Raw genomic sequence first — 23,405 nt, 5'->3', positions numbered from 1 at the left:
ACAGCAAGGGAGAGGGTAAAACCTCACCAGACAGGGTGCTAGCTGGAGTCTTGAGCACTTTGAGGATCATCTGCCATTTTGTTCAAGTGCTTAAATAAAACATAGAAACATTTTCCAGGCTCAGAATTTGAAGATGCTCTTCATATATCTGAAATCTAAGAGACACATGTTCAACTCCTTGAAACACCAAGATCAATTACTGCCCTTCAGCCTTTTATGGAATGGGAGGAAGAGGGGAGGGAGGAGAGAGGGAACACCGAGCATTGAGACCAGAGAACAAAATCAGAGGCCTCCCATTTCATCTCTCCTGAGCAAGTAGGTCTGGCTGACCTCTTACTCTCCCCATTATCCTTCATCCTCTAAAAAGAGAAATCTAGAGAAGAAAATAAGAACATCTTAGCCTAATACGTTCATTTTCTCATCCTGGTGTTTCGAGTTCATTGTAGGGAGGAGTCAGTGCCGTTAAGAGTGAGGGAAAATCGCCAGGATAATTCACTGAATCCGGACTGAACCCGCAGGTGTTGCATCCATCGGCCTGAGCCCGGCTCGGGCAGCCCAGCCGCCACCTGGTGACTGAAAACTCACACTACGTCATTCCCTCAGCATTTATTCCTTCGTTACTTATTCCAGATACGCATGGAATAAACCTGGCAGTGTATCCCCGGTAGGAATAAGGAGTTCCGATTCTCTAGAGCTCAAATATACAATATATAGATCAATGTTAGAAGGGAAAAAAGAGATAAATTTAGTTAACTCAAGTCTTAGATTGCAGAGAGTGGTCAGAGGGGGAGTGGTGGGGTTGAACTAAATTCAGGCACTACCCCAGAGCTTCCTCACATCTGTGCCTCCACTGACTTTCCAAAGGAAGGAGGCAGCAAAATGACCACATTTCAATATATTCCCTTTCCCAACTGGCACCACTGTCCTGAACTGTCACACAGACTCGCTCTGAAACAGGTGACTTCAGTGAAAAGATTTGCAAGCTGAATGTTACAAAAATAGATTTCCAGAGCATGGATTTTGATGGTATGACCAAAAAGTGCTCTCAGTCAATATTTTAATAAGTCATAACAAAATGTTTAGGACCATCATTTTTAGAAGGCCAATAGGTATCAACAAACAGAAGACTGCTTGAAAAATATTTATACTTAAAATATAATGACTACTGCACATATTCTTTCCAACTTTTATGCTCTAGTCAATGTATTATAATTGAGCTCTACTGAATTACTTTCCTAGTGGATAAATACTGTACACGTTGTACTGTGAAGAGACATCATGTAATGTATACTAATTAAGCCATTATATCTGTAGAGAAGATTGTATCTGAAATATCAAATTAGCAGAAATTAAACATCTCAGAGGATTAATGAAATGTTATGGAGCCATTCACTTCCAGGTCAACAGGTTCAATTTCAGCTTAGTTTAATAGTTATAATGAATTTATGTGCTGGAGATAACAATTCTCTGCATACATCCATAAATCAGGGTAAGAGCCCCTAGCTCATATCAAGAACAGCAGGCTTGAACTAGCACAGCCAGAACAAGAGAGCCAGGAATATTCTGCTAGGCCTGGGATTGGCACACAGCCTGGGGCTTCAGGAGATCAAAGAGCACATTTAGTGCATGGCTGCAGTGTGTGTAGGCAGCAGCGAGCGACACCAGAGACACTCAGTTCTCTTTACAGACCTGCCAACAATTGTCAGCCCCAGCAATAAAGTTATCACAGGCACAACACCCAGCCCCATCTCCTCTTTGACTCAGTGAGGAGCCCCTTCTGCTTATCCTGATTTCTCTCTCAGCAGCCCTTGTTGTTTCCAGCAGAGACACCTGCAGCTCTGGGAAAAGGTAGAGCTGGGGCATGGAAAAGAAGGAATTGTAACCAGCTTTTACATGGCTTTATCTGCGACAATAAATATACAAAACAATCCCTGGTTTTGTTGTGGAAACACAAATTTGAGACCAAAATTTTTTTGAGATTAAATAACCAGCATGTCAAGAGATGTAGGAATCAGCTCCTCAGTGATGATGGGCAGTGAGCAAACAACCAGTTTATGCATAAGAGAAAGTAGCTAAGAAATAACCACATCAAATAACTGTAACCTAGTGGAGTATGCATGAAGAGGCACCTCCAAACTCTGCAGATGGACACTGAAAGGAGGCAAACTTAGAAATGCAGAGATCACCCAAAGCCCATCACTTCAGTTTGCTGTGAGGATTCTGGTTTGGTCACACACAAATATTGTAAGCTAAGGAATGGCTCAGAATGCCAAAGTTCCCGCTCCAGGTTTTTTACTGAGTTTCTGTGGAGCTTGGCTGAAATGTCCATCTTACTGAGCTCCAATATCTCTAACAGAGCTGCTAGAAGGATCATCTATGCAGGTATTACAGAAAAACTGTATTTATGAGGTGCTTCAGGTGATTTAGAAATGCAGATTGTTAATATCAGTCCTTCCTGTGAGTGTTTATCCCACACGCTGCAATATGGACAGGAAACCTTAAGAAAACACCCTGTACTGCTGACAGGAAAGTCATCCTGTCACCTCTACCATCACCACAGTTGTGATCATCCTGCTCCCTTTTAAATCTCCCAAGATATGGAAAAACAAAGATCTTCACCAGAGAGAATCTGGATGGCTATAAAATAGCTTACACAGACTATCACAGAGAAAGCTGTTTTTCAACCAAGGGTATTGAGATACAAACATCACACCACAAGAAAAAAGCTCTGGCAGCCTACATAATATAAGGAAAAAGCATCAAGCTTGCAGGATTGTTCTGTTTTAGAGACTACAAACAGAACTGGAGAACAAAGAGCATTCCAACAGCTGTTTGCTTTGCTTTCCTGGCACTTCTGTATTCTGAGTTTAAAGAAAAAAAAAAGAGAAAAAAAAAAAAAAAAAAAAAAAAAAAAAAAAAAAACACAACGAAAAAAACAAACCTAACCAAACCAAAAGAGTAAACTTGATAAACCAAAAGGTAAAAAGAGCCATTTTTATTGCAGGACTGCCTTGAATGCAGCCCCTCCTGCTCATGAAATCTCTCAACATTTCCACTACAGTAAATGCATTAAGAGTGACATTTGTCCCATGTATTTACCCTTCCAGCAGGAAGCTGTGAAGTGCAGCACAAAGTACTGGAGGTGGAAATCCAGATGAATTTTTACTGATCTATCTTATCTTTTTTCACTTTAGCCACTATTCTCCCTCTTATATGGTGTGTTTTCCAAGCACTGAATTCCTTCAACAGCACTTCTACATCTGCTTTTCTTGTGCCATAGTGAGTTGCAATGAAAAGTTTCTACAGATAATCTGAAGCTTGCAACCACGGTATTTTCCTAAGTTTTCCTATAGTTTGAAATTATATTTTAATGGTTAATAATATGTTATAGTTTATATATCAACGTATTATGTGTATTATTATATATGCCCACACAAAATTATTTTATAGTCTTCAAGTTTAAAAGTTAAATGTTTACAATGGAAGGCAACATTTTTGTAATTTTTCTGTTCAAGAAAGAGAAAAGAAAAAATGCTTTAGAAGTATAGACAGATCCACAATAGAGTATTCAGTGAGAATTTAAGAAAAAAGTTCCCTCCCAGAGGCAGATGAGCATAAGACATTTTCTGTGTTGGACACAAGCGAAGTAGAAAGGAGAAACCCTCTCCAAAGCACTTGAGAAAAGTATTAGGGATGAACTAAAATGTAAATTAAAACTTGAAATTTTCAGCAACCCACTTTATGTGTAAAACTATACATTTGAAACAATTTAAACAGTATTTAAATATATAGTGTTCTAGTGTAGAGGCCCAGCTCTTTTGTGTGTGCAGTTTATATTTGTGTGTATGTTTGTAAAAAGAGGGGTGCGTTTTATTAGATGATTATAGTTGGAAAAAACATACAAATTCCCTTGCCAGTCTAATATAAGCAATTATCCCTCCCTTGAAACCTTTTCTCTCACATCACCACGATCATGGTTACAAGACTATTTACTTACAAATTTTGAAATATCTCCCTTGGTGAACTTGAAAATTGCATCTCCTGCCTTCAACTGCCATACTTCAGTCACTTAAAACAGACAGCAGAAATATGAAATTTGTGTAGTTTCATACTCCATCCTGAATGCTATAAAAACTCTTGTTTGTTCTCTTTAGTCCTACCAGACACAAGCATCCAGTTGCATGTCAAGCAGCAGCCCTGGATAACGAAACAAGCTCTGACACTGAAGCAAGAGAGAGGCAGCAGCGTTGGGGTTTTGGTGCTGCAGGATAAACTCTGAGGTCCACAGGGAAATCTAAATGGTGTGTTTTTCTGTTTACCTTCAGGTGACAATGTCCAAATGCTGCAACACATCACTGAGCGTCTGTTACAAAAACTCCTGTCATGAAGAATAAAAATGGATGGATGAATAATGGTCAGGCTGGACCTTCTGCCTCCTGCCAGCAGGATTGAGTAGGGATTTAAAAACAGCTTGTAAGCAGTATGCAGCCAATCTAGACCTATATAATCAGACCTAGAATCATCAGCATTACACAGACATCAACTTACCTCTGAACAGAGATAAGGGACTTGCTGGTGTTTCTCAAAGGACCCGTCTTCATTGACTGAAGTCAGTGAAAGCGTTACTTGTTTCACAATCTGTTTTCCCAACTAAAGTCACTGACAGCACTGAATAGGTAATTTTTTTCCTTCTTAAAAGCTTGTATTCAGATTTAATTGAAGAAATATGATTAAGTCTACCCTTCTCCATATAGAAAAGGAATGTTTCAAATTAGGACATTTTGTAAAGTATTTTGAATGTTTTCTTCAAGTAAGACACTACCATTTATGAAAAAGATTTTTGTTTGGATCAAACAAGTAACAAAAAGCATAACAGCAAACACAACTTAACAGATGAAGGAACAGGATTTCCCTTTTTTATTTTCATTCACTGCCACCTCTTTCTACATCTTCCTTAAAGATCAACATTTCAGTATTTCCACAAACTGCTAAGTAAGGACAATTCAAACATGTGCAAACAGAGATTAACATGCTGAGTACAGTGGGTCACCCATCCTGAAAGGCAGAGCTTTACCTACATTGTCCATATTTGTCTCCAGGGTATAAAAAGTGTGGCTTCAAGGGGAGGGAATGAAGGGAGGGGAGGGAGGGATGCTCAGCATTAGATGCCAGTTTCCTGAAGAGAAATCACCTTCATGATAAAGTCATCTGCAAAATCTGTGCAGTCAAGAAACCTTGTATTTGTCTCCTATGTAACATACTCCACATCAGCAATCATTTCTATCCAAATCAAATGTTGTGGCAGCAAAACTGCCCTCTGGTGAGGCACCCTGATCATTTAAAAAAGACAAGAGGCATCTTTGTAAAGCATCTGGTGCTACCATGATTCTTTCAGTGATTCTTTCAGAAGGAAGAATCCCCTGAAAATTATTTCACTTCTTTTTTTAAATTGAACTTGGTGCAGCCCTTTCAGGTTACTTTGAAGAAAAATGTTGAATCAATCCACATTCTAAAATGCCTCAGAAAGAAGCAAAATCCCAGCAGTAAATCCACCTAATTAAGTGAGGGTGTATCTAGCCCATAGCTATTATCACTTCTCAGCTTAATATTTTTAAACACCCTGTATGTGGAGCAGGCAGTAAGCTCTTCTCATTATTTCTCAAATGAAGCTGAGTAGATCTAACCCAAATTATGGCAAGATAAACCAGACAACTTAAGTGATGAAAATTGTACTTTTCCCTCTGCTTTAGGGACGCTTCTGGCTCATCTGTCCTCTGATCAAGGTGAGCCTGATAAAGCTGAAAATTACACTGTGTGACTGGATTGTATGAGATTATCTTTCCCCTGAGAAGTGATTTATTTTAGTAACTCTTAATGAATAAGAAACTTTCTGCTTCAACACGCTGCTCTTCTTTTGTGGGCATGGTTCCTTATTGCTTTGAGTGAGAGATCACATAAAAGAAATGGAGAATCTGAGTGGCTACATCTTCTTCATGGTTCAAAGACAATTTTGTGTTATAAGATAGACCTTCAGGGACCACCAGTTCCATAAAAAGTGGAAATTAATGCCATCAGTTTGTGGGTTTAACTGCAAAAGTCACTGGCATATCTTCCACTTTTTGAGTGTGAGGAAAGTCCAGTTTTGGTTTTGAGGGATCTTGCTTTGTAGAATTTGGGGCTTCTCGACCTTTATAGGACTCCAGGAGATGTTGCATGTTAAGTCTGAAAATAAGACGAGGATCTGGTCCAGAAAGAGATGGGCAATTGCAGCTCTCTCTTATTTTAAGAGCCTGTGAACACATAGGAAAACAAATCAAGCTCATTCAAATAGGAAAAACAGGAAAGGTTTCAGTCAGTGACTTTGGCTTTCCAGTCAGGTTTGCATTTGCACATTGGTTAGTGTAATAATGAGTCTGAACTGTTACTGAACAACTTCTCAACAGAAACCAAGAATTCCTGTGACAAAATGTAGCAAAATGGTAAAACAATGGGAAAAATGAAGAGTGAAATTATTTTCTCACATCATGATCTCCAAGGATGGATACTCTGAAAGGTACAACATAATTAGACAGGAAGTTCTCCAGTGTTGTGTAATATTTGTCCACATCAGTACCTTTTCATTTACATTCACATACAAATGAAACTTCTTGTAGTCCTTTCAGGCTACTTTGAAGAAAAATGTTGAATCAATCCACATTCTAAAAATGCCTCAGAAAGAAGAAAAATCCCAGCAGGAAATCCACTTAATTATGTGGGGGTGTATCTAGCCCACGGGCTATTACTGCACTCAGCTTCATATTTTTTATATTTATATTTACATTCAAATGTAAATGAAAATGACTGCATCAAGAAAATAAAAGAGGCTTTGAATAATTTACTTCCTCTGATATGTTCTATTATTGAAGTAACTATATATAGATGTCTGACTCAAAAAAGCAGGGAAAAACTCCAATAACATAATGGACTTTTAACTGTTTGGCACAGAGACCCAGATGGCTCATCAGTATAGTCAAAGTCCTGTTACACAAGTCAGCTCATCTGCAAGAGATATTTGGAGAATTCCAAGTTTCCAAGTATTATGAGAAAATAATGTCACAGGAAAATAATGTCTCTAGAATGTAACAATTTCTCTGGATGAAAAGATCAGCAGTAAGAGGCCAAACTTGAAGTTACTCCTGTGAGTAAGTGCCATTGCTTCCATTTTATAAGTAAGAAAGTAGGGGCACAAAGGAGCCAGAGAATCTCCCAGAGAACCAAAATTCATTAGCACAAGCACATTCTCCCCAGATCATCCTGTCTGGTTGGGAATCTGAGAAAGGTAAAGCAGTGGATGAACCTGAAATCTCAAAGGCACTGTGGAGAAATTGATAGCAACCTGTTCAAAGTCAGCTGTTTTAAAAGATGCTAAAGTTGTGTTCATTGTCACAAAGCTGAACATCCTTAATTAGACCACACAAACTGGCAGCTCCTTGTGTGTTTGGCACACAATAAACTGATGCTTTGCAAGCAGCTGTACACAGAACACTGGTGTCCATGGATCCTCCTATAACCCATTTAAACGGATTAAGAAAAGTAGATCCTGTGTATCATATAGAAAAATATTACATGTAGAACTCTAGAAGGTTCTACATCTCCACTGAGAACTACTTTTTAAAGATCTGTAAAATGAAATACCAGGACCAAAACAAGTCTGATGGTTACCATCAATCAATGTGGTATGATCACATTTGTTCAATATTGTCTGTCTTGGCCTTAATTAACAGCATAAACCTTGGGCAGATTTACATCCAGCTCTGTTTTTAATCCTTTCATAGAAAACCCAATTCAAATGTACATTTTATTCCACTTTACTTGATAACCATGGATTCTTGACAAGCAATGGCCAGACCTGTCCTGAGCTATAGCCAGGTGCCTCCTGGCCAGAACTTGGGACTGCCAGCAGAAAACACACATTGATTAATTTGTTCTGGATGGATTCATGAGGAGGAAGAAAACAGAGTTTTTTATAATAGCAGTTCGAGCATTACATTGTAGACAGAGCAGAAATTTTTAATCTGCTTTATATCCACTAGCTTTGTCTGAAACATCAAATCAAATATTCCACTACAGCTCTGCATAAATATTTGCCCATCACTTTGAAACACTTTGATATTCTTCCACAGGAAGCATTGAAAACATCTTACTACAGCAGACTTTAAAATAGAAGAGCAGATCTTCTTAGCTCTTTTTTTTTTTTTCTTGTGAGGAGGTTCCAAAACATATTTCTCCTCTATCTTTACTACAGTGAAATGATAGTTTGCTGTAAATGGCTAGAAACAAATGGAATTTAACAAATCATTTGGGGAAAAGACATATTCCAAAAATGTAGCAAGAGTTTCTCCAGTTGTTTCTTGCTGAAATGTAAAATTCAAATTACTGGATACACAAGTCTGGATTAGGCATGCCAATATTGTTCCTGTCTAAGTTTTTAAAAATATGACTAAAGCTTTCATAGCTTGTTTTTCTACAGCACGATTGTCCATGTAGTCACCACATGTAACTGTACTGCTGAACACTCTTCTGCTTCAGTGACCAATTAATTTCTAAACTGATGTTCATGACAAACCAAGAGTTTTCTCTTGTTCTCTTCTAGAACATAAGCTGCTGCAAGGCTGCATTAATGTCAAGCAGTGTTATTCAAGGCAAATGGGAATATAAAGATTTAGGCTGTATCCTGGAAAAGGCAACATAATCCTCTTTTAAACTAATTTAGCAATTTTGTATCTGGCTATACAGTGCCTGACCTATTTCCGTGGTTTCACTCACCTAAAGCCCCAACAGCAAAGATAAAAACCAGGGCTTCAGGTGAACATTTTTACCCTGTGGGTGTCTGAGTTCCTGCCAGACATAAAGCTGTGCAAGGGGGTAGAAGGCAGCTATTGAACACCATCACCTCACACGGCACTGAAAAACTCCAGATATGGAAAGAAAAGCCCTGTTAACTTGTCACCTCCCTGCTCTGGACAGCTGTAACTCCACATTCCAGTGAGAACAGCCACTTGCCTCTTGTTGGTTCAGGAGATCCCAAATAAAACATCCAACCTTTGCTTGTAAGTAACAAAGTTGAAGCTGATTTTCTTATCTGTACTATCACAGTCACTTCCTGCAATGTTTGGGAGCAGGGAAGGCAAAAGAATTAGGGAGGTCTCTTTCATCCTATCACCTTCATGTAAAACTACCAGCAGAGACAAATAGAGAAATAAGTAATTTTTAGCTCTCAATATTAATCCTTCACACTGTCACAGACACCAGACTACCTGCTGCTCTCAAGCCCTTACAGTCTTAATGAAGTAGCAGTAAAAAGATGATTAAAGGAATTGATAGACTTTACTGAATAGAGAAGAAAAGCAGCTTATATAGAATGTTAATACTTCCAATCTTCCACTGATGTTGGCATAGGAAAGAAAAACTGTGACAAAATATTTAATAACTTTATTATTAAAGGATAGAAATGCAGGTCAGTGGTTTTTATTCTTGTTTCCAGGTCAGTGGTTTTTATTCTTGTTTCCATGTTGATAGAGCTTAATTAACATGTTCTAAAACTAGAATAATCTGAAGAAATGTTCACATCATAACCAAAGAGCAAATATACCAACCCACTTTTGAAAAGGAAGGAAAATAAATGTATCTCCCATATCAAAAGGCAGCAGAGGAAAAAGTATTAACTACACAAAAGTTAATAAAAATAATAAGCAGCCAATGTGGACTTGACAAAAACAGGTGTTGCCAAAGTAAATGAAATAACCTTTTTTGACAAGTTAACTGACCTTGGGAACAAGACAAGAAGTGCAATTGATAAAACCCAACTTATTATTAGTCTCTAAATGATCTCACTATGGCATTTCCACAAGAAAGTGGAAACAGGAGTTAACAGTGAATCAAAGGTGGAATCTTGAGCCAACAACATGATGCTAAAAAAGCAAATGTCACATCAAGATGGATTTTTGTATCACAGGCAAGGCTCAGTAGATAACCTTCTGCTTTATTCAGTTTAGCTCAGGCTTCCACTGACGTACAGTGCTGTACACTTGGAAACAGACACTGTAGCAAGTCAGAGAACATGAAAATAAAACATTGAGATAAATTAGAAGATTCTGTAGCTTCTGTCTGGCACTACACTCCCACAGACTCTCTCTCCAGAACAATGATCATCCTCTCCCTCTACTACAAAATTACTTTAAGATTTCTTTTTCTGAAAATAAAATGCACCTCTCCATCCTCCATGTAGGAATTCTAAGAGATTTCAGTTTCCTATTTAAGAGAATACTCTGCTTTCCTGGTTTACAATCAAACACCTCCCTGTCTGAGGTGAAATACTTTAAAAACACAGCAAATCTTTTTCCTGTGCTTTATTTCATTTCCAGGACAGCACCACTTTGTAACTGCTTATAACTCCCTTGTTCACTGACTCCTCAGTGTGGCTGTGGCTTCCAACTTGCTCAGAAAACCAGAGGCAAGATCTTTAACACTCATTTGATTGGCTCTCAGTCTTTTCATTACTTGAAAAGGATCCCTGTGATAGTCCCCCTTTAATTTGCACTTCCTGAGACTGTTCTGTCACCTCATTGAGATGTGACATTTCATTATCTGAAGAAAAATTCTCATTTTATATGATTGCATCTTATTGTGAACCTGCTTAAAAGTCTGTAGAGAAATATTAGAGAAGTCAAAAGGTTTTTCCTTATTTGTCCCAGCTATAGTAGCTGGTCTAATAAGAGATGTATTGTCCTGAACATCATTTCAGCTCCAAAACCAGCAGCACATTAAACCCAGTAATGCTCATGATGGATCTGGCACTGAGTCTTAAGAAATACCAGTTTCTTCACAGAGAGACACTGGAGATAAAAAGGCTTTTTTGATAATCTGGCTTCTCTCCTGGGCTCTGAATATCTGTAAACATCCTGTTTGAAAAAGCTCAAAGGATGTGAAAAATGAAACAAAAAGGGGCTGATATGAAGCAATAATAAAAGCCTGGGATTCCCTTTCCATGCCTGGAATCCAGCCTGAAGGCAGCAGCTCCCACAAGAAGGAGAGACAAGGCTTCACACATGAAGTCTCCTCTACACGTTTTCTTTCATCCAGTTTTGTAGTGCCAACCTCACTTATCTTGTGAACTTGCTATAAACAGGAAGCCTTCAGCCCCTGATTCCTCATCCTACTCCAAAGAATGTTTAAGGTAAAAGGCAAACAAAAACATCTCCCCTCAATTATCTTTTGGAAGCTCTTCCCAGCCTCCACTGCTCTTGGAAGTGAGAGCAGATGTACAAAGATGAGGGTTGCTCCACCTGCTAAACTACAAGAGATGAGACATTTCTACACAGTTGCTCAGTTATTTAACTTATTTGCTCAGGCCTGGGGTAGAACATAAGAAATAATTTATTTCATTACCTCTTTATAAGCCAGTCAACAACTACATGAAAATAAACGATCCTGAACCATTTATGTTCAATCCAGCTAAAACTGAGGCTCCAAAACAAAAATCATTTTCTATTCAGCTGCTCCAATGTGTTAGAAAATCCATCAAAAACAATCTCCCAGCCTGCTTTTGCAAAATACAGACTTTGTGTATATTAATTTGAAATATCCATTCTAGCCACTCTCCAGCCTCCTGCCCCTAATGCTGACTTTAATTTCTGCCATCATTTACAATATTTACTGTATTCATTCTCATCAAAGGATTAATGAAACTCTTTTTTTTCTCCTTTGAAGTCAGCAAACACCTCAACATTTTACTGCTCCCTCTGCCAATAAATCTTCAAGTGTCTTTGCAGTTTGGAACTGAGAAAGACTTACAGTGACAGAAAATTAAAAAAAAAAAAGAGAAGAAATTACTAGTTGGTTATAAAAAAGGGTATTTCCAAACACAGTTTAGCTTACTGAAAAACAGTGTTGCAGTGGAGTGCTTTAACACTCCATTTTATTTTTTTTATTTGCTACAGAAGCAAGAGAAGTCAAGACAATTTAGGGATCCAACTTAAGAACTGCCTTTCCAAAATGGAAAAAAATTAGAAAGAGTAGGTGAGACCTGTGGCACTTGTCACATCTATACCAAAAGGCCATTCAAAAGCAAAAATATTGCACTTTGATCAGAAATCAGGGAAAAAAAAACCCAAAACACTTGGAATGTAATTAAATTTTATCTGTGCTATCTTACTTTTCCCTCATTTAATAAAACCTTTAAGGTTGAAATCTTTGCAACAGAGAATTTCTGTAAGGATAAAGAGAAAGATGAGCGTGGTACTATCAGAGTAAATTGTGAATCAATACCAGCTAATCAATTAATTAATATCAGATTACTCCTGGCAACTTTGCTGAGAGGAAAAGGCCCTTCCCTGAGGCTGCTCACCTCTGGGATGAGGCGATCCAGGTGCTCAGCTCTGTTTTCATGGGAAGGGTGTGTGGAGAGCCACTCTGGCAGCTTGGGCTGCCCCTGTATGGTTTCTGCCAATTCCATCTGCTGCCAAAAGACGCTGCTGGCTCTGACATCCACACAGGCCTGGGAACAGAAGGGAAATGGAAACACCACTGTATGTTTAGAGTAATAAATACACAGTCTAATTGATAGTGAATTACAAAAGACATCTTAAATTTTAAGTCTCTAAATCTTATATCTGTCCTTATATCTGACAGGAAAAAGCTGTTCTAGAATATCTAAAAGCAATAAAAAACAGATGCAGACACTGGTTCTATTCCTTTTAACACCTGTGCCTTAAAAAACCTACACCTGAATTAAGAAAATTCAGGGGGAAGAAAAGGTTTACAATTTCTTGCATATACCTGTTCATTAAAAAAAAAGCTCAGCTGCAAATTCAAAGTTATATTTACTAGAACAAATTAATCATCTCCACGAATTTACAGGAAGAAGTCAAGAGTGAAAAATATAAGGTGATAATAATTCATACTTAAAGATACCTAAAAAGTAACTGGAAATGCTTTTCTGTAATTGATTACACAGCCTTTCATGGGTGGTCTGTGGAACCCATGACACAATAAAACAGTAATTCTGTAGAATTCCTGAGAAGTATATACATATACTTCTTCAAGAAGTATTTACTTAACCATAGAAAGTCATAAAACAGTAACTTCTAGAATTGTTTTTGTGTATCACCATAAACTTCTCTAGTTTTACTATTACATAGAGAAGAAAAATAAATAAGATTTCTTACACTGACTTTTATTTGCTAAGAAAAAAAATGGGACAAGTAGTCAGAAGATAAGACAATTACTTCTTCCTATTCCCCATCCTGGGAATAAATGTAGTGTTTATCCTTTGAATTTATTTATTTAAATTGTTATTATAAAAAGGTTATCTGCACAAGCAGAGAAATGCTCATATGTCACTTATTTCTTTCTGGACCTACATTTTCAGTATTACAAAGCAGTGAGAACAAACACAGCAATTACATTTTTTTAATGGATTATATTATTCCCTTAGACACCTTCAAATTATAAATGCAGTTTTAATCCCAAAATCAAAGTTAATTTTAAATACCCTTCCTTAAAGAAACATTAATAATTATTAAAAGGAATTTTTTAATGAAATATTAACACTAGATGGTGCTGCTCTCACTGGTATCTCACACAAGTCTATTGCACTTAGCCAGGAATCAAAGAGTTGGTTCAGTTCCTTTAGTATGGAATTAAATTCCATGAGGGGATAAAAAGTAACTGAAAAAATAAACTATGAAAAAATGCTGAGTAGCTTCTGACCAAATTTTTGTCTTTTGTCTTTGTATTGTTGTTTTGGCTGTATTTAGCTTAAATCTTTAAATCTTTACATAGAATTAAATTCTACATAAGGAAGATCCCCATTTAGAGTTCTCCTGTTTACAAACACACGGGGTTTTCTTCTAGCAACAAACTACACAGAAAGGAGACTGTGCAGGTAATGCACAACTTTACACTCTTCAGTGTTATTACATACAATTAGCCAGAATGTCTTTTTCTTTCCCTAAAAGCTATTTTATTTACCACTTCATAAAACTGCATATCTTCAACAACTTACAGTTTATCTCCATATGAAGAATGAAACTCTCTCTGAAGGTAATACCAGAAAAATGTGTGGCACTTATTTTTCTGCGGATTTTATTTTTATTGCTAATAAAACCAATCAGTTGTAGTTACCTTTGCTGCAAACTGAAGTCCCACTTTATCAGCTTCAGCCTCCAGGGTTCTGCTGTAGGGTCTATCAAACATGTACTGCAAAGAAACACATCAAAGCTCTGTTCCTTGGTCTGGGATGTGTTCAAAGATAGAGCCTCATAGCTATCTTTTAACCTTCTCATAAGAAGTGGGGTTTATCTATCATGCTCACATTGCATGTGATCAGTATTAATTTTCTTCATGTAATCTCTAATTCCATTATATGTAACTCATTGATCCTGTATTCAGTTGAAATTAATTCAAATTAGATATATTTTCATGGGCACTCTCAGCAGCCAATCTCATTTTGCAGCAGCTGAAAGCTAAATACCAACTTTTCACCAGAAATTTTTCACTTCACTCTTTTATTGGCATCAAGATTTTTTTCTTGCAGCGCCTGTATGTAAAAAAAATCCAGTGGTTCTCTAAACTTTTATGAAGCCTTTAAGCCTGGTATCATCTCTTTCATATGGCAAACTGCCCACAATAAGGAATGTAGACATAAATATTTGCATACAGAAATCACTCCTTTGCCATGACTGTCCCTAACACAAGCTGCAAATTGCCTTTGAGAAATCAAACTACAAGACCTAAAGCTGACCAAACTCCTCTCCTATTTTTCTAGAGCATTAAAATACACTAAGAGACAGTGGTGGTTTTCTCAAATGTAATTCATGTAGATTTGGGCAGCCTTACCCTAGTCTGTCATGTTCTAGTAAATGCAAATCAGGACTTGTTTAAACAGCCTGCTCCTGCAGAGATAAGGAACCTGTCACAACATCCTGGTTTAGTCATCCATTAGGAAATGGGAACTGAGGAATGGCAAATGTGCAAGGTTAGAGAAGAGAGAAAGGTTTATCAGCTCAAAAAGGTTTTATCAGCTCTTTATCTGGCTATAGAAATTTGTGCTCCTTAGAAGTTTAAGGGGGAAAACACCAAAAATCAAACAACAAGCCACAAACAGTTTGAATTTAGCACCAAATAAGTCCCTTGAGTATATAAAAATAACTGTAACTTTTTGCTGCTTTCCAAAGTAGTACTGATAGTTTTTTCTTTCCTAAGTCAAAAATAGAAGCCAAGCAAAGTTGGCTTTAAAAGCCAAACATGCTGGTTTAGAAGTAAGCACAGATGAGGTCACTTTCTAAATTCTTAGTTTCCATACAGACCTTAAATATTACAATTATAAATATATATTTTTAAATCCTCTGATGATAGAGTAATTGCTTGAAGAATACATGTTTTTATTGCCTTGAAAAGTGCCCCAGGTCTCTTGGTGCACATATATTCAGTAAACAGCAATCTGTTAATCTGTCTGGCTAATCTGTCATATATTCCTGAAGCACCATTTCCTAGTTAGCCAGATAAACTGTTTGATTAATTATTAAACACTTTTTAGACGAGGAAATGAAATTGGTAGCCTACAAAAGAGTCCTGAACTATCTAACATACAGTGGTATTCATCAGCTACTAAAAAATGAAATTGTTTAAAAAATCTTTTGTGAATGTGCTGGAATGAAAAATTAGAGCTTCAAACCCTGACGTAAAATCCTTGTCAGAAATTGGACACAAAAAAAGAAAACCAATTTGATTTTTCAAATCAATTATCAGAGCTGCCTGTGTATGTTGAAGAAAAGAGAGTTCTAGGGAGGTTGACCAGCCAAAATCACCAGTTTTCAAATGAAATATAAAACTTATGGTGTGAGGCAGACAAGAAAGGAGCATGAAGCACTGCATCTGTACATATTTCTGTACATATTTCTGTACATACATCTGTACCTGTGTGTGGGCCATGAGCAAAACTCAGAGTCATGTTTGGTGTTATTCCAAGAGTAATTCCCAGGCTTTAGTTCCCATATAAAATAACTGCTGCTCTCTAACAAAGCCAATATGCTTCAGTACAAATACACGTTTAAGGAACAACCCCGAATAAATGTCATAAGAAAAGTTAACAATTTATTAAGGAAAGAAAACCCATTAGCTTTGGGGGAAAGGCAGAACTGGAGCTCACATGCCCAAAGGCCTACGAAGAATCACTGGGAAACGCTTAGAGTCAATAATAAAAAATACACAATAGTCAGCAGGTCAAAAAGTCAAGCCTCTAAGGACATAAGAGAAAAACAAATATTGAAACAGAAGCAAGTACAAGAGTGTGGCTTAAACAACCCTTTCACTGAATGGTGCTAAAGCTTTAAAAAGCAAAATACAGCTAAGGAAGAAGAGGAAGAGAAACATCCTGAGAAAATGTGCAGGACGATTCACTTTCATGTGAGTACAACAGGCAAATGGTGAATGAGGGAAACAGACACTGCACTCCTGGGTGACTAAAAAAACCCAAATTTTCTACTCAGCTTCTTTTGTCTATGGGATGAAAGTTTGGCAAGTATTTATCACCTCACCATTACTGAAGTTTGATCCGCCTTTTAAACCAGGACAGTATCCCATAGGTGATGTTTCCTTTGCACAGGGAGCTTAAACCCAAATTCTCTTTCCAGTCTAAACCCTAATCCATGATGCTAAAATCCCCAATCTCTGTGGGGAGGAGAAGAGATGCTGACAGGGAGTTGAATCTTGTCTAAATTATGAGCAGTCTCAGGATTGATTCATGCTTTGTTTTTGCCAAATTCAGCTCTTCAAAATGCTGGCTAGCATTCATCAATGTATTGGTTTCTTAGCTACTTGTGCAAATATCCAAGCTCTTTAGAGATAATTTATGTTCAGAATCCACACATCTACCCATTAGCATAAGAACTACCAAAACAGATTGGTTATGTTTAATTTCATGTTTTTGAGGAACTGGGGGAAATCTCAGGAAAAGCATCAAGTCGAAGAAACCAAAGAGATCTTTCATTTTAATTCAGATTCCAGTTTTATGATCTAAGCAAATTTCTATTTAAAACCCACACATTTTAAAAAAATAAATGGATCAGTAACTGTCCAGAGAGTAAATTAAACTGCTGAAGAAAACTGGCACCAGGAAGCCTCTGAATTTTACTTTGCTGAAATATTTACTGGCTGAAAAGATTATTTTAGAGTTACTTGTACTCTAGCATGGTTTATATAAAGGGTGTTTAGATTCTCAATTTTTTTAATCTTGGAAACCATTGTTGCCACTAACAATATATTTAAAGAATTCCATATATTTTATTTGGTTTGGGAAAAATTTTAACAGCCACTTAAAATAAAAACATGGCGTTTTAGCATATAAAAGTTCAAAGGGCAAGTTACCTTCCTAAAAGACAATCATCTGTCTTAACTGGCAAGCAGGTTCTTGCAGCCTGTGCAACTAAATCCAGTCATTTAGGGAAACCTAAAGTTCTTCAACATGACAAATGAAAATCAACATCAATTAAAGCAGAATCAGATTTATAAAATCATACCTCGTTCCATAACAGACTCTAATGTTAATTTTTGCTTACATTTCTCCTCTTGCATTTTCCCCCAAATTTACTATTTAGTGTAGCAAAAGATTAAAAATATCTTTCCAAGGAAATCAGGAAAGACCACAGAAAATGTCTGTCTTACCTCCTGCAACTTGCTCTGAATCCACTGGCCAACAACTGCCAAACTATCACGAGGACAGATGGCCCAGATCATGGTGAGAAAGATGAGTGAGAGAAAATCCAAGAAGTGAACCAGGCTGGCTTTCTCTGCCTGCAAACAGAAATTGTCCCATTTTCATTCCTTACTGTCTGACATTTCTTTAGAACATAACTGATTTTGGAAACACTTTAAAAATCACTGGGGTTTGGTTTTTTTGGTTGTTGTGGTGGTGGGGTTTTTTTGGGGTTTTTTTTGGTTTTGTTTTTGGTTTTGTTTTTGTTTTTGGTTTTGGTTTTGTTTTTGGTTTTGTTTTTTTTTTTTCTCCCGTGGAACCACAGCAACAGGGCAAGCATAACATTCCCTGATTATACCAAAAAAAGAAAAAAAAAAAAAAAATCCAGTTGGATACAAGGTACTTTCAGGCCAGAATTCACATGAGCTGCATAAATACAGCTGGAACAAATACATTCTGCCTATCAGCCTCTCTGAGAGATTCAAAGCTTGAGGATGGAGGCAACAAGCAGGAAAAGTTCTCCAGTAAAAAGGCAATGAAACACCTCAATGTGAGTGAAAAATCTATAAAAATACCTCAAAGACTGTTCTTTATATTAATTTGAGGAGAGATAAGACATCACTGAGACAGGATCACTAATGGGGTAAGGGGGCAGTACACATAATGTATTTATCTTTTATTTTCTGCTGCTTTCCTTTAAATTCAGAATCCAAGAGATTATTCTGTTTTCCAGAGCTCTATTTGACATTGCAACAAATTGATCAGAGCATTTACAGCAATACTTCTCTCTGTGCCAGCTGGGTGACACAGATCCCATACAAACAAGATAAGTTCTTTTTTATTATCAGAAATATTTTTTAGAAGTTTAAAGGGTTAGTTGGCTGAACCAAGCCCAAGAAACCAGGACGGGAACTGTTGCTCACACAGAATTCACACAAGAACCAAGCTCTGTGTTGTCTAGAATTTGACATTCTGAAACTGTGCGCTACAATAATAACAGTATCGAATATTTTAAGATACTTTTTAAAAGTGTATCCACTTCTGCAGGTATGCACAATTATTAGAGTAACAGTGTTGCTGAGCACCTCCAGTTCTTCATGTCTGTGCTGTAACAGAGGGATCTGCAGACCAAGCTTTAAATGACTCTTGAAAATGAGTCATAATCCACCTGGACAGCTGTGAATAAAGCCCTGGCAGCCTTTGTGTTAACAAGGACCACCACAGGTCTTCTGACAGTTATTAAGTGCTACACGAATAATAAGGATCTACTCATTTCAAAGTCAATTTTGCATTAATTAGATGGAGTCACACTGAAAACTTGGTTGGTAATGATAGGAAAAATCATAACCAGAGTAATTAGAATTAATAATTTAAGAATATGAGACAGCTTTCTTTAAAGACTTACTGCATGTTCCAGCACAGCGTGAGCTATTTCATGTCCTAAAATAAAGGACAGCTGATGAATATCAGAAACTGCATCCAATAACCCAGTAAAAACAAACACTTGACCATTCTGCAAACAAAGAGAATAAAAATTAAGTGGGAGACATATCAAGTGCTGTTTCAATATTATTACTTTTTTGTGTGGTGTACAACTTACCGGAAGCACAAAAGCATTGACACCTGGTTCATCCACCACGTGGATAACCCACTGGAGAGCTGCCACTTGGGGGATGTCCTTGTTGCTTTCAGACAAGTGCCCAACAACTCTCTCCACAACCTGGTAGCGCGCATCTGTCTCAGGTAACATTTGATCTTTGAATTGCTCCATCCACTGAAAAAAAATAAATTCATTGGTCCTAAATTTTTGGGGTGGACAAATGTATACAAAGCATGTAATTTGAAAATATTCTTGTAATTGTTCTGTTCTTATCTCGTGTCTCTGGCAGATGGGAATGTGGTGGGGACATTTGGATATGGTTTATCAAGTTTCACTTTACAACAGGAAATCACAGAACTCAAAATTACAGGGACAAGAAACAGTTAAGAATGTTTGCTACATGTATGTTATGTGCTTGTAACCCTCATGTGCTCCTCCTGGAAAGGGAATTCTGAAAAAGGATAAAAGGATGGGGACAAGAGAAGGAGGTAATGGATGGAGGGACTTTGCAGGGTTCTGAGCATGAAGTTCAAAACTCATCAAGGTTTGTTTGCCCATCTCATTAACAGGATTATCTCATCACTTTTAAAAAACAACAGTTTTTGAGTCCTTTCAATTTCTTGTCTAAAATCTTACCATATCATATTCCATCTGTGACAGTTCCCTAAAATGCTCTTTGCCAAACACCAACAGTCGAGCTCGCCCAGTGATGGGTGTCTCCTCCAAGTGGGTAAAATAAAACATGACAAACACAACTCCTAAGCTGCTGACACCCAGCAGGATCTTCCATTTGTTTTTTCTTGCACTTTCTTTGAAGAGCTCCCGTTTATTAGGAGGAAGTGCTTTCCACCATTTTCTTATGCTCCTGTAAGATACAAACAGTGTTAATTTAGGACATAGTTGAAAAGGAGTTTGTTACTGTGTTCTCTATCAGCCTCGTCTCATGCAGGAGCTTATGGAGGAATATATTGTAATTGGCTTCCACTCCACTGCATTTCTTCCCTCCCACAGGAGAAGAAGGTGGAAGAACTTTAGTGTTTTGGTTCATCTCCCTCTACCACATGTAAATGAGAAACAAAAGAGCAAAAAAATACATCTAAAACCTCTGATAATGGAAAAAAACCCTATTGTTGAGCAAACTGTCAGTCTAACAACACTACAAGCACACCTGCCATCCTCCCCACACTCACACTTCTCATGATGGGTCTTGTGCTGTGAGGGAAGTAACAGAGTGTTTTACCTGCCGAGAATGATGGCAAATAATTTCTGGGCTGGCTTCACAATAATCCAGAAAAGAGGAACCGGTGCAGCCTGCAGTGATGGTGATGTGTGAAAAGGCCTGTTGATCTGAATGTTCCAAGCAGGAAAGTGATGTGAAAGTTGCTCTACAGAACTGATCTGGAGGGAAGGGATCCTCTCCCCCAGTGGCTGAAAAGACTGGGAGCAAAACCTTCCCAAACTGTGGTGTGCATTCCTGTCACTTGTGTGTGGGACATCCAAAAGACATCTCAGTCCTTTATCAGTGATGTTTCTATAGGAGTCAGGCTTTCCAGTCAAAAAACAGTTTCTATCACTTCCACTCAAATCCAACCTTTGGCATCTATTTCTGTCACCCTGAGTTCGGCACCATCCTGTGTAAGACCTGGGGAGATTATTGCACTTCTGCTGCTTGCACAAAGAAGCCAAATGAGACAAAATACAGTTTCTGCCCGGCAGCTTCAGACCACAGATGATATTCATAACTCCTTTGGTTGGTTACCCTGAAACAAAGAAGAAGAAAAAAAAAAAAGAGCTGACCGTTATTAAGAAGCTCACCCAAACAAGGAACTCCCCGTCTTATATCATTTCCTCCGAACGGATACTGTGTATTAGTTTGTCAACATCTACATTGCACAAAAAAAAGGTCACAGTCACAACTGCATCCGGTTACAGTTACATCAATCTGCTTCCGACTGTGAAAGAGATCAGTATCTTGCATGCCCGAGAATAAAACAAGGTGTGATTTACTTTTTTCCTTTCACTTTTATTACGACCAGATCAGAGTGACTTGCAGGTGTCCTCTGTGGGTCATCACTGTTCCAGACTGGGCTCCTGCCCACCGGTGCCACTTCTATACATCAGGAAAACCAGGATCTGTGAGCACATTGCTCCTACTTTCTCCTGGCCTAGAAACAAAACAAAGCGAAACCAAGTCTCGGCCAGCCGGGATCCTCTGTCTCACGGACATGGAAATGCCTCGGCACGGACAAGACCTGGGCTCTCCCGCCGTCATTTTCACCCTCTGGCTCCGATCGCCGCCTCTGCTTCTCCCCCAGCCCCTCCACCCTCGGGGATAACCGCGATTATCATGACGGGGGTTGATGTGAGGAGCCGAGAGTGGGGGATAAGGGAGACGAGTCACTGTGAGGCGCCCGGCCGGGTAATGGCGGGCGGGGAGGCGGGGGACAGCTCCGGCCGCCTCACAGCCGCACGTCCAGGGGCCGAGAACCACCTCCTCCAGCGGGCTCCCCTACTCACCACCGCGGGAGGCGGCGGCGGCGGCGGAGGGGCCGGACCGCGGAGCCGGTGTCGATACGGAGCCGGGGCGGAGGGCGAGAGGCGGGACGGGCGCGGCGCCGCTGCAGCGGCCGCCGCGGCCCCGCGTCTCTTCCCTCAGGCGGGGCCGCCGCCGTTCCCGCCGCCGCCGCTGCCCTCAGGCGGCGCCGCCATTTTGTGTCAGCGCGGGGAGCAGGGGCGCCCCTCATGAGGCGGGGAGCCCGTTCTCCAGAGCGCCTCAACCCGCGGTGCTTCCGTGTCATCCGGCTGCAAAATGTGCAATATGTCAGGATTATTGCACATATGCAGTATTTTAAATCAGGGTGTTCTTTGGTGTATAGATCTTTGTATGCTTTCAAGCCTAAATCAGAGAAACAGGCAGCAGCCAGCTTCCCCTAGTCAAGGACATCCGGGAGCTAAGAAGGTTTAAGGATGTAGTAAATCAAGATCCTGATGTATACATTGCTAACTCTGCAAAGTACTCAAAGTTTTGTCTACCCTATAGCTGAACTATGATCATTATAATAATAAAAATCGTACCTACTAGTGAAAAACACCCTGCCCGGATGAAGACCCTTTCCCTGAGCATGTGTAGAAATCAGCTGAGGCTTTGTAACTTGTATATAAATTAGTAATCAATCATAATAGAAGGGCTGTGATTGGAAAGTTACTCACTGAATTCAGTTACTCACTGAATATGGTGGGAAAAGTGCTGGTAGTTCTGCTTGATTTGGGGACTCCCAGAAGTGGAGTGTAGATCTGAAATAAAAAGTATCTCGAGTGTGTAATTATTGCCTTGTTGCACACCAGGTAACAATCCCATTTTGTGACCAACAAAATCCTATTTGCGACCCCACTCATGGCTGAGAGAGGTCCTTGAGTCGGGACTTTCTCACTTTTCCAACTCCCTGAAACCAGGTGGAGGCCAGTCTTTGTCCCAAGCAACAAGAGTCAGGGCAAGACAAAAGGGCCTCAAGTTGTGCCAGAGGAAGTTTAGGCTGGACATGAAGATCAATTTCCCCAGAAAAGGTGACTAAACATTGGAATGGGTTGCCCAAGGAGAGGTCCAAGGAACGACTGGATGTGGCACTCGACGCTCTGGGCTGGTTGGCAAAGTGGGGATCTGTCACAGGTTGGAATCGATGATCTCAGAGGTCTTTTCCAACCTGACTGATTCTGCAGCTCTGTTTTTGGGGACCTGAAATGGGAAATGTTTCCTGCTGCCAAAGGGCTGGTGCCACTCCTGAGCAGGGAGCAGTCAGATCTGCTGCCATGGTAGGAGCAGAAGTGATGTTTCCCCAAGAAAATGGCAAGCTGCTAACTTAATGTATGGCTCTTGTCCTACTCCTCTGGCTAACAAACACATCTTGAGCGATGTGGTGTGAAAAACAGGTTATTTCTGAGGGAGGGTGAGGCTGGGATGTGTGGTAATGACAGGGCAGCCCAGGCTGCACATAAGCCCTGGTGCCTTGAATGTAAACAGGCCCTGTTGTTGTGGAAGGTAAAGAAACACAAATCTTCACCTTCCAGAGCCAT

General features: G+C 39.0%; 1 protein-coding gene across 3 annotated transcripts; it reads right to left on the bottom strand.

Moving 5' to 3' along the window:
* Positions 1-4,886: 4,886 nt before the first annotated feature.
* OMA1 (OMA1 zinc metallopeptidase) lies at positions 4,887-21,951 on the bottom strand. 3 transcript variants are annotated; one of them, XM_083867348.1, is made up of 9 exons: positions 21,852-21,951; positions 20,575-21,094; positions 19,971-20,199; positions 19,335-19,508; positions 19,140-19,247; positions 17,704-17,832; positions 14,164-14,238; positions 12,386-12,535; positions 4,887-6,290 (listed from the first exon to the last, which is right to left on the bottom strand). In XM_083867348.1, the coding sequence occupies exons 2-9, from the start codon at positions 21,072-21,074 to the stop codon at positions 6,072-6,074; spliced, it is 1,584 nt and encodes a 527-aa protein (XP_083723474.1). In that variant the 5' UTR covers positions 21,075-21,094; positions 21,852-21,951; the 3' UTR covers positions 4,887-6,071. The 3 variants fall into 3 exon arrangements, with proteins under 3 accessions (XP_083723474.1, XP_083723476.1, XP_083723475.1); XM_083867350.1 differs by lacking the exon at positions 21,852-21,951 and adding an exon at positions 21,342-21,574; XM_083867349.1 differs by lacking the exon at positions 21,852-21,951 and having other exon boundaries at positions 20,575-21,259.
* Positions 21,952-23,405: the final 1,454 nt, after the last annotated feature.

Source organism: Zosterops lateralis (assembly GCF_965231275.1).
Source record: "Zosterops lateralis genome assembly, chromosome: 9".
Taxonomy (NCBI): domain Eukaryota; kingdom Metazoa; phylum Chordata; class Aves; order Passeriformes; family Zosteropidae; genus Zosterops; species Zosterops lateralis.
Note: the sequence above shows the minus strand (reverse complement) of the source record. Positions and strands in the feature narration are given on the sequence as shown.